At 39.3% G+C, this 11711-nt stretch overlaps 1 protein-coding gene across 14 annotated transcripts in view; it reads left to right on the top strand.

Annotated features, from left to right (window-relative positions):
- The first annotated feature begins 1541 nt into the window (after window positions 1-1541).
- Window positions 1542-11711, top strand: part of BRSK2 (BR serine/threonine kinase 2) — a 303871-nt gene continuing 293701 nt past the window's right edge. For 7 of the 14 annotated variants that reach the window (XM_077179936.1, XM_077179935.1, XM_077179934.1 and 4 more), the window contains exon 1: window positions 1542-2022. In XM_077179936.1, coding sequence (XP_077036051.1) covers window positions 1929-2022 — 94 coding nt within the window. In that variant the 5' untranslated portion in view covers window positions 1542-1928. The remainder of the gene's footprint in view (window positions 2023-11711) is intronic. The other 7 variants (XM_077179941.1, XM_077179942.1, XM_054635167.2 and 4 more) reach the window with 2 other exon arrangements.

Raw genomic sequence — 11711 nt, 5'->3', positions numbered from 1 at the left:
GTAGAGCAGTAAGGGCCAAGTAAACACCTGGAGGGTTGGAGGGGATAGAGGCTGCCACTGGAAAGACACAGAAGCAGTGCTTGGCAGGGAAGGAGTCTTGGTGAGTGGTCACACAGGGTGCCTGTGGAGGGGGCAGCTGAGGAATGGGGATGGTGTTTGGGATTTTGCTTACAGGTTGCTGCACTGACACAGTCTCCAAGTGAGTAAAGGTGAACAGTCAAGGGCAAAGCAGGGTTGGTTTTTTTTCCAAAGCAAGTGTTAGGGTTTAGTTTCCTGAAGAAATCTTGGAATTGTTTAAGCCCGATTTCCTCCCTCCTCCTCCCATCTTACTAACTCCTCTGCAGCCTGGTGGATAGTCATGTTGTCTGTGGTACAGGTAGTTCTATTCCAATTTACAAGAGCATCTGTTGTTTCTGGATATAGATATTTTAAAGAGGGTAAATTTCCCTCTTCAACAAAACCCAAACAAACAAACCTGAAGTAGTCTTCTTTCAATGAGCAACTCTTCTTCTTCTTCTTTCAATGAGATAATGATAATGCTTGTAAAAGTTTTGCCCTCTCTTTACGCTCTTTACAGGCTTCAAGGCTACTTTCCCTGACTCAAGAATTCTTGCTCTGTGTCTCAGCTGGAATTTGAATAGCAATATCTTGACCAGTTTTCTGTCTGAAGCAGGGAAGAGAAGGTAAAAATGGAACCTGTGTGTGGGAACAGCTTCAGCTTGATATCCCTGGAGACTGGCTGAAACTGTTGTATAGTCCTGAATCCAGAAAGAACATAGGCTTCTGCTGAACTTGAAGTATCTGCAAAATGCCTTCTTTTGTACAGCTCCCTAATGTCTGAAGGTTAAACACAGACATACTTGGACAAAAACAGTGAAAGTTTTCTTACACTGCTAGTACAGTGCCTGTGGATCAGGCAATCTGCTCCTATTACCATCTAATCCCTGGATTTTCAGTTGCAATTTTAATTAAGAAAGTGGCCATTCAGGTTTTGATCTGTTCATCTAAGGACCTGAAGTTTTTTGTTCCCATCTAATTCAAAAGCAGGTCTGTCACTGAGTTCAGTGCTTACAGAATTGTGCCTGTTTTTTTTCTCTTCTCCCCACAACCCCCCCTCTTTCTCCAAGGTTTTCTTTAAAGGGTAAAACCCCCAGGAGACAGAGGTCTGCCAGAATCAAATAGAATCAAAATATTTCCCAGGTTCATTTTCAGAAGTAGCTTTTTCCCCCTTTCCTATTTCCTACCACAATCTTGCTTTTTCTTTAATAATCTGCAGCTGCATAGTGGAGTAGAATTCAGAGGCTAAAAAAAAAAAGAAAAAAAAAGAAGTGTACGTTTGGCTCTTAAATTAATATACACATTAAATTATATTTAATTGTGCCTTATCAATAGGCTGATGAACTTAGGTGTTTGCTGCTGCTGCTGCCATTGGTCATGATGCTCTGTAGCAGGCAGAGGCAGCAACTGCTGCTGATGGAAAAGAAAAGGTAGTGAAGGAGGAGGGGAGAAGAAGGTGGGAGGCGAGGGGATTGGCTGCTCTCAGTGCCATTCACAGCTGCGGCCCCGGCTCTTCCGCTGCTCCGGCTCTGGCTCTCCCTTGAACAGCTCCTGGAGAGAACAAGGCGTGCGGAGCTCGGATCACCAGCATCATGCTCCTCGGGCTTGGATCGTAGATCCCCCTCCTTGAACACTGAAACAACTCCTTCGTCTTTCAGCGTCCCGAGCAGACCCAGCGAGAAAACAAGCACGTGAGAGAGAGAGAGGAAAGAAAGAGGAGGAAGACGAAAATCTGCAACCAAGGGGACTAAAGCAAAGAAAAAAGAGTGCTTTGCTTGCACAGCTGCAAAGTGGGAATTTAAAGAGCTGCAGAGAGAGAAATTCCAGCTCATCAGCACATACACATTGCAGAATTACAGATCCAGGTAGAAATGACATCAACAGGGAAAGAAGGCAGCGGAGCTCAACATGCACAATATGTTGGACCCTATCGTTTGGAGAAAACCCTAGGAAAAGGACAGACAGGTTGGTTCTTTTGCAGCAGCCCCGGTGCTAGAGGGAAGGTGCTGTAGCAGCCGGCGAGGTGTTGGGGATGGGGTGTTCGAGGGTTCAGCTTTTCCCATTTGCTGTTTCAGTGGAGATAATATTCATAGGGGATTTTGGCCTTTATTTATTTTTAGTTTTCATTGTAATTCCTTCTTTTCTTCATTTTTTTTTTCCTTTTATCCCTTTTTTATAAAAAGAAAAGAAAAAGAAAAAAAAAGCCCAGGATGCTTTATGTTCGTTACTCCTGCTAATGGGTGTTGTTCTGATGACAGCCAGAGTGCATGCAGAGGAAAAAATAGATGATCTGCTGCTAGTGGATTTTCACATCCGTTTCTTCACTGCCCTACTTAGAAGCATTTTTCTTTTTAATCAAATTATATTGAAATTAAAGGTTCACAGCCTGTAGTACCGAGGAGGTGGTGGTGGTGGTAGTGGGGGAGTCACCAGCAGTATTTCATGACATCATGATTGAAAAGGGTGTAGTCCTTAAGGTGCAGTTGGGGGGGGTGGTGGAAATATGTACAGTATGTCTCTGGCACTGACTGCTGTGGGTATTTAGCAAATATGGATGGATGGGCTGGTGGTTTTTGTGGGTAGGGTCTGAAATAAAAGAAAAATAGAGGATCGGTAGCAGAATTCATTCTGGTTATGCTGTGTTTTTGTAGGAGGGGTTGGGAAGGGGGGAAGGGAGGTTATTTAATTATTTTTCTTAAGGCTTGTTTATGAAACTTGCCCCCAGCAGATTTTCCTGAATGGAACAATGGTAAGAAATATTAAAAAGAGGAAAGCGAGTGGAGGGAATTAGCAGAGAGCAGGTGCTTCTGCCCTACATGACATAATTAGATCCCCTAAATGCGTTCAAGATCTGGACTTACTGTTGCTTGCTTGGATAGCATATTCACTTCAAGGGCAGGGGAGTATTAATTGGAAGAAAAACCCTTAAAAAGAAGCCCAAACGTCTTCCTTCTTAAAATATTTTATTTTTAGTAACAGGTGCAATAAGCAATGGCATCTGGCAAATTCATTGGGTTGGGATCCCCCCAAAAGTGGATTGAGACTTGAGGTTATAATTTAGAGAAGGGGTAAGATCAGCCATAGGGGGGCTTCTTTGGGCATGTGGGTGTTAAGTGTTGTTCATTATGGTGGGACAATAAAACATGATGCATTGTGGTGTATTTTTTTTTTATAACCCAGCCGAGCTTTGCCCATCTGTTGTCTAAAGGATTTAATAGGCGTTTCCATCCCCAGCTGCTGCCTCTGCTCTGCCTGCTTCCTCACTGCCCTGCGTGGCAGCAGCTCTGCAGTCCGCAATTTTCTTAGGGACACAGTCAAAATCCAGATCTTTCTCTGTAAGAAGCAATGCTCTTCTGAGATGATTGATTATAACCTCCCCCCCATCCTTCCCCTCCTCTTCACAACCCCATAGCAACCGTTCAGAGACATGGATGAAGATGACATTGTCTTCTAGTGGAAGTGACTTTTATTTATATTTCTTTTTTTTTTTTTTTCAAATCTCTTCAGTATATCAGTTGCTCTATGTAGTTCTCTGTCACTGTTTTGGTTACCACCTTTATCCTTTGCATAGCTCAGTGGGTCTCCTGCAGCTGTGTTCTTAGTAAAATCTGTTCCGATGATGGTAATGAAAATATCCTACAAGAAAAATTACGGTATAATGTTAATAAAACTGCCCTATTTCTGCTGATAATCTTTTCCTGAATACTCCAGGTGATCAAAGAGCCAGCTATAGATGACAAATTCATTTTTGTCTTCATCACCATTTCCTTTTTTCTCTCTCTCTCACCTTCTCAGCACCCCTCCCTCCCCTTTAAATGCAATTGTGCCTGAGATTCCTGAAAATACAGCTGCATTAACCTTTTGCTCCGTGTTCTTATAGCCTGACGTTGTGGTCCTAAAGGGTTATCTGCAGCTTTGGTTATGTTTTTTTCCTCTCTGCTAATCTTCCTATCTTCCTCCTAAGTGATTAGCGACGTGGGGGTGGAGAGAGAAGAACAGGATGTATTTAGAGGCTTGCTGCTGTTGGCCTCTGCAGTTATTCAACCAGCTGGACAAGGGTGAAAGTTTCCTTTTGCAGTTTTACCATATAACTGATCTTTATAGATAAGTCTCTGCTGTTTGCACACATGAATGCACATGAAATGCACAATACATGGTGTCATAGAAGCTGGAGGTGGGGGAAGGAGGAAGAGAGATCTTGAAAGTAGCTGATGTCAGTCTGTGTCTCTCCTTTTATACCCGCCCTTGATTAATGGAATAATGCACTGAGGTGAAATCTAACTCAGTATTAAACATACATGGCTAAATATGGAAAGATGCCTTCTGGTCTTCTCGCATTTTCTGTGCTAATCACATTTGGGAGCATGCAGAATGGCATAACCAGTGTGTGCCATGTAGCTCATCCTCATCCTGCTTGTTTTGGTGGGTAAGCTGGCAACCTGCAGCATTTCAGGGAGAGGACAAGCAGTGCAGTAAGAGGGCCTGATTCACCATAGTACGTTGGGTATCTTGGCATTTGGGCTGCAGTGGCTTACAGATGAAGGAAGTTGTGATTGTAATAATTCATTTAGAGCTTGACTTTGAAGCTTGGAAGACTAGGAGGTAATGTTTTGGAATTTTTTTTTTTCCAAGGGGATGAGGAAGAGTGAGAAGAGAAATCTGACAAAATGAAATTATTAATAGAAAGAAGTGTAAGTTTTGTTGCAAAGTCCTGTCCATTTTGCAGTGATCTTCATATCCATCACTTTTATTTGGAATAAAAAATTATTGTCTCCATAAAGTTATTTTAGATAGGCAGGTCAAGCTTTGCTCCCAGATACATGGGCATTGTACAAACGTATTAATCACTCTTACCTGCTTGCTGACTGTTCCAATAACTGGCATCAGAAGAAGGGGTTTTGAGGAGGAGTGAGGGTTCATTCATAGTTCAGAGCAGACTTAGGATTCCATGGAGGGAGAACTTAATGGTGGGTAAAACTTCCTTTGGCTTTCTCTCTGTGAAGTTCATGCTGATTGCCACATTAAAAGCTGAAAAAATGTATTTACCAGCAGCCAGCAACCTACTGATCCCTGCAGAGAGGTCTGGTTGTGATATCTGGGGTGTTGTGGGACCTGGTGACATCTGGCTGTGGGTGGGCAAAACTGACAGGGAAAAGCCTTCTGTTCAAATTGGTGGGTAACAACTGAAAGTGTTGATTGATCAGATATGCAAAACTTGTCCTGAGCAGCCTTCTGGGCTGGTGCATCACGCTTGCCGAGGGTGGCTGATGCCACAAAGAGAGGATTAGGGCCTCTCAGGCACAGAACTGGGGAGGGGGCTACACAGGGCAGTGCTGAAAAATGGTTGGGCTTAGGTCTTTGCCCCTAGTGGGAATGAGAGAGGGACAAAAATTCTTTTTAATAATGCAACATATGAATTTAACATCCCATTTGAGTACTGTAGCAAGATGGTTTGCTTTTGTAATAGGTTGAATTTAGAGCACCTCTTCCTGACGTCATCTGCCGGAATAGCTCATGGAATCTCTATGTAAATGATCTTGCAAGACTATGAGAGGCATCAGAATCTTGATTGTTGTACTAAAAAAATAATTTTGCAGAATTGCCAGAGTAAAAAAATCACTGCTATGTATATATATGGCTGTGTGGGGAAAGGTTGTTTTATCTCAGTTCCGTTGGTACATTCTTTTACATCGTTAATTATAGGAGGCTTTCATTGTAATTAACAGTGAGCAAAGGATGTGTGTCCTGTTACAGTAACTCACATGGAAACAGTGTGCCTTGAGAAGCCCCAGTCACACCTGATCATGAACCAGTGTTATAGCTTTAGGTACAGGTTTTCTTCATTTGCCACTAATTTTACATGAAAACAGCTTCCTGGGTATTCCTTGGTCTATTTTTTTTTTTTTAATTCCACAGTTACCTCTGTTCTTGTATTTCTTTTGGCCTCATTAACACCTGTTTCACCTTTGAAACTCTTAACACTAATTCAAATTGACTGTAGTGAATATTTATTAATGGGTGCAAAGATGAGGAACTGAAGTATTTCTTGTGAAGGTCTTTAGTATTTTGGAAGGTTTTCTTGTGTTTTCATTTGACAGTCACTGTATAGGCTTTGGTATCATTGTTTGCTGTAGCACCAATTTAGTGCCTAGTGGAAATTTTTAAAATGCTGATTTGTCTACAAGCAATAAGGCATTAGTTCTAAGTGGGAGTTACTCTATTCACATTGAGATAAACTTCATGGGAAGTTTAATGTTGCTTATTCATTTTCTTATGTTCCTTTTATTCTGTTTTAAGCCCAGTACAGAGAGTTGTGTTTGAAACTCATGGCACTTTGACCTTCACAAAAAGTGTAGGGGTTCCCTTTCCTGCATTGCATCCCATATAGCTTACAGCTATTTTGGTGTATAACATGCTCATTATATATGAGCCATGAGCGAGGTGTTCAGCACTGTGCTGTTGGGTTATGTAAGAACAGAAATAATTAAATTTGGGTCTTAGAGAATTTAATAGCTTTTTATTCAGTGAGAGCTTAAACAGGTCATTTCCTTACAGCCTTACACATCTGTTTCCATGACACTGGCAGAAATTGAAATTTGTTAATTTTTTTATTTGTCTCTGTCAAATTTGGTTGAAAACTTCAGCTCTGTTCAAGGAATGTTGGGTAGTCAATGTGGTCTCAGAAGCCTGGTTTTCTTAGGTAAGTAGGCTAAACAAAGTATGTCCTCTTCATTCACACTGCCACAATTTTTTTTCTAATGCAGCGTATTGGATCTAGAGATAATCTAAGGAGTACAGCTTTCTTCCATTTAGCTGTCTAGATGGATATATCATTGTAAGAGGTGTAAATCATTGCAGTTTTCCTCGTGGCCTTTTTAAACAAACAAACAAACAACAAACCAGTATATATCCTAATAATATTTTCATACATATACTTTGCTTTCCTTATGAAAGTTTCTTTCAAAGCAGTATGAACCCAAACTCTTCCTCATTATAGTCTGTGAAGACTTAAATGTTGAATTTGTAAGCACAGAAATAAATACTGCAAGCAGTACTGGAGGTAGTAGAGGTCTTAATAATGAAATTTTCCCAAGGAAGGTTATGTCATAGTGACTCACATGTAATGGATTATCAGGTAATGGTTACGAGTTTTGAGAGATTTGGTCTTTCTTAACTTTATATACTTTTCACTTTTCAAAAGTACTGCTTTGCCTGCTTTACTGACTGAAATAAACTAGTATTACCCTCCTACTTGTCTGAACTAGAAAGTTCAGCTATCCTGTTTATGACTTCCACTCTTTTTAGTTGTTTTGTTTTGTTTATTGTTTGAATTAGCAAATTCCTCTTTGCTAAATGCAATGAATTTTGACTTCTGTCCTTCTGAAAACTTTGTAGGGGCATGCCGTTAGTCTTTTACTTCATTATCAGCAGCACAATTATTATGAACTTGTGGAAACGGCAGCAGGCTCTGGGTTATTGTTTTTCTTTGTAAAGCACAGTAATCTTTCTCACCCAAGAGTTGTTAAAATTCGGATACTGTCAAATGAGTACACCTCTATGACTACATACTTACATTCCAGATGCCACCAGGAACTGTGGAAGCACTGGTTTCACAAATAGGGTTCTTGCACCGTTCAAGCACTTTTCTACTTTTTGTTATTGTTCTACTATCATTTTGTTCTACCACAGCAAGGAGGACTGCATTAGGGTGAGGAGAGAGGTTGAAGAAAGGAAAAAATATTCTTGTTAAAATTTACCTCCTGAGAGGAATTCTTTTGATCTCTAGAAAATCTGTGATTCTGAGAAGAACCAAGAGTAGTGTCTTAGGTAGGTTCTTTCAATTCCTTTTGTAAACTGAGTGGAGCAGCCAGTGAATGCTTTGGACTCTCCAGCATTGCAATGTTTTTCAGTATACCATAAGTTTACTCCATACGTATATTTTGGGAAGTCTTTAATATTGTCTGCTTTAGAGAGTTAAACCATAATTGCAATGGCAATAATAAATGTGATACACACCTAAAAATTAGCAGGTGCTTAATATAGAACAAATGCATGTGGTGGAAAAATTCCAGCTTGCTGAAAAAATGGAAAGGAAATCAGAAGTTTGGAAGTAATACCTTCTGAAGTAAAAGACATTGCATGAGGTCTGTACTATGCACATACAAGAGCAGTCTCAATAAGACAAGGTGGAAGCCTGGATGTAGATTTCCATGGAAGTGCAGTAAAGGTAGAGACATAGATGAATGCTCAAGTAGTGGTCCTCTTCTAATGCTAAGATACTGTAATTTGCCCTTGTGAAGTCAGTCATGTTTGAAGTTGAGCTGAATTCAGTAGAAGGATCATCAAGTCTGGGATAAATGGATGAGGGTGGATTTTTTTTTTTTGTTTGTTGTGGATGATCCTATTAAGAAATATCCCAAAGAAATTTTCTGGTTTTTTTTTTTTTTTTAAACAAGCCCAAGATGTTTAGCAATCCTAGTCAATAATGCTGTTCACTCTGCTTATGGAATATGAGGAGATTGTTCCATTTCCAGTTCATGCATAAACATTATGTTTTTCTACAAAACAGCCATAATGATCTGTAGAATAACATGAATAATTTGTTGTAAATAGTGTTCTTAATGAACTTGAACCATCTTCATCTGCAGTGTCTGTAAATGCAGAGTGATTTCCTTTAAATCCTTATTTGTTTCAGATTTTCTGGCAAACAGCTATTTTTATCTCTTTTCCCCAACTGTCTTTACCTCACTTATGGATTCTTTGCGCTTATGCAGTATTCAAAGATTTGAATTGTACTCTTGAATGTAGTCTGTTGTGTAGATTGCATAAGAGAATTTCATTCTGCTTAGATCATTGTGCAAGCACTTCCAATGCAGATGTTTGCAAGTTCAAACCAAAAATTCAGTTTTTCTGGACAGTTTGGACACTATTCCTATGAGCATCCATGCTTGGTAGATGTGAGTTTTCCAGAAAGTCTTTTAAAAAGGCACAGAAGTGTGACCAGATTAAACTTGATATAAAATGACTACTTTTAGAGCATATTAATATTGTTCATCCAGTTTCATTTTACTTATTCTACATTTAATTTTGAATGGGAATATAAAATTTTTATGAATTAATTATATTTACAGACTAGAAACATTACTAATAAAAATATGTTAAAAACCACACTAAAAAAATTACCCAGGAGATTTTTTTCCATTGCTTCATAGCTTTTGAAAGTTGGGTTTGAGTGGAGTTTAGGTAGAACAGCAGAATTTGTTTTGGTTCCTTTCATAGAAGTGCATTACTGGCTACTGATGTAGCTGCAAGCATTTTGTTCTTGGATATGTCATTTGTGGCAGAGATGCCTATGGGGGTGCAGTTGTCCTGTATAAACAGGATTGCACTCTTTCTTTTGCAATGACCTTGGGATAAACTTTTTAAAGGCTATTAAATGCAAGTGTGTCATGAGACTAAGGACAGAAAGGAGTGTGGACCAAGGTGGTAAATGGTGGTGTGTGTTTAGGCAAACCCAGGTACATCCTTTTGCAAGTGGTACTGTTGCCTTCCCAGAGGGCAGAGTCACCTTCAGGCTGGTGCAGGTGGCTGATGGATGCTCAGTGCTGGAGGTGGTAGTGTAGGACACTTTCTTTGAATTGTTAGTGTTCTTGGTTTTATTTTGAGGAAATGATTTTATTATTTCCTGAAGGCCACAGAGACATATCAGGCCAGCTGATATAAAGTAGCCCTAAAGCTGCCCTAAATCACTCTTTCATGGAGTTCTAATAGCCAAGCCTGCTGTTCTGCACCCCATGGCTGTGCTAAGCAGTTTCTGGCTTTTAGACTTTTGTTGTACCTACTTTGGGAAATACTTTTTAAATTTTTGTTTTTTTCACATAAATGTTTTTAATTTGGGATGGAGTAAAGTTAGACTGGAAGGGACTGTTCTTTGTGTAGCTCACCAGAGAAACAAGGCTGCTTTTCAGTTTTTTATGTAATAATACATCCATTGATAATCAGTGATTTTTATAATTAAGGAGTTTGGAAGAAAGTAGATAACTTGCCAGCCACTGACAAAAGGAGATTATTGCTGGTGAAAACTTTGCACTGTGATCTGTGAATTAGCTGACAGCAGATGGGTTAATGCAGGGTGCAGGGGGATATTGAGGAGAGAAATCATGGTCAGGTGGCTTAGGGTGGGATGCAAGTACTATCTATTTTTCTTTCTCATTTCAATGTTCTAACAATATGAGGGAATTATAGGCATGATAATATTTCCAGTGAAGTACTTACCTTTAATTTTTCTAAAAAGGAAAAGTGTTTTCAGGCATCCATTTAGTAAGTGCTCTTCTGGCTCTCTGCTTCTACTTACAAAACAACATGCTGTCTTTGTATCCTGAGGCTTTAGCAATTTTGATTTGCTTTCTTTTGCACTATATGCTTAATGGGGGAGAAAACAAATCAGTGTGGTAATGTATGTATTTTTTAAGAATGTCTACATTACCTATGTATTAACACACTCTGTTTTTGCAGTGTCATTGCTCTGTGTGTTCAGCTTTAAATGCCATAAACTGACTCCCCTTGTATTTTACCTATCTAAAGCACTATTGACTGCAACAGCAGGAATGGAGGAGCTGGTTTCTGGAAGAAGCAAACTGGACTCGACAAAAAATATGTTAATTTTTTTACTGTTTGTCTAAAGCCTACTCTTAGAACTATTAAGTGTCAGTCTATCAAAGTGGAACAGCAGCTGCAAATGAGAATGTGCCAGGTCTTCATACTGATCCAGCAGGGAATGATGATGAAATTGCTTAGCTCTTTATCTTCTTTCATTCTTTTTCTTAATTATTTTTAATTTAGAAATTTTTTTCTTAATTTGCTTTCAATAATATCTTAAATATTATTTAATTATTTTATGCATGGCTAGCAGTGCAGACACTAGATTTTTACACAGATACTCCAATTGGAAAAGTGATTGTTTTGTTGCTTTAGTCCAGGATGAGGCACACCAAAGCCCAGGTTCATAGTGTTGGCTCATCTGCCTTACAGGAATATAATTTAGGAAGAAGAGGGACCTTCAAGAACATGTTTGCAGCTAAACATGAGCTGGAGATGTACAATTTCATTTTCAAAAATTATATTAAAAAATAAAATAAATGCCCTGGTCTGATGAAGTGTAAGACTCATCTAGTGTAAGACTTTGATAAGACTAATGTTTTGTTCCATATGCATTAAAGCACAAGTTTAAGTGGGAAAATAAGACTTCATATCCCAAATCTTTGTGGTGTTAAATGTACTGTGCGGGATGCTAAAAATTTTCTGATGTCTTTTGCTGATTGTTTGCCAGCAGAGGATTGGGTTACTTATCATGCCAGCCATTTGCCCTGAGTGAGTTTCATTTAGTGATTGTGTGAATGCCTTTCAATGAGTGTGACCTGTCCCCAAGATTAAGGAATGGATTTGACTGTTTTAAGATTTTTACCATACTGGAATCCCTTAATCTCTCCCAGTATTCTATTACCATATTTTCAGATTCTGAATGATGGGTAGCTTGGCTGTCATGTTGAGAAAACCTGCTGGCAGCAGGTACAGGTTTGGGCTATGGTTTTCTTTTTGAAGTCCTCATCATCTATTTTTTTTGGTCTGCACTTTTGTGGGGTTTTTGGTTGGTT

This window comes from Agelaius phoeniceus, chromosome 6 (genome assembly GCF_051311805.1).
Source record: "Agelaius phoeniceus isolate bAgePho1 chromosome 6, bAgePho1.hap1, whole genome shotgun sequence".
NCBI classification, from domain to species: domain Eukaryota; kingdom Metazoa; phylum Chordata; class Aves; order Passeriformes; family Icteridae; genus Agelaius; species Agelaius phoeniceus.
The sequence above is the reverse complement of the archived record's forward strand: the minus strand, read 5'-3'. Positions and strand labels throughout refer to the sequence as shown.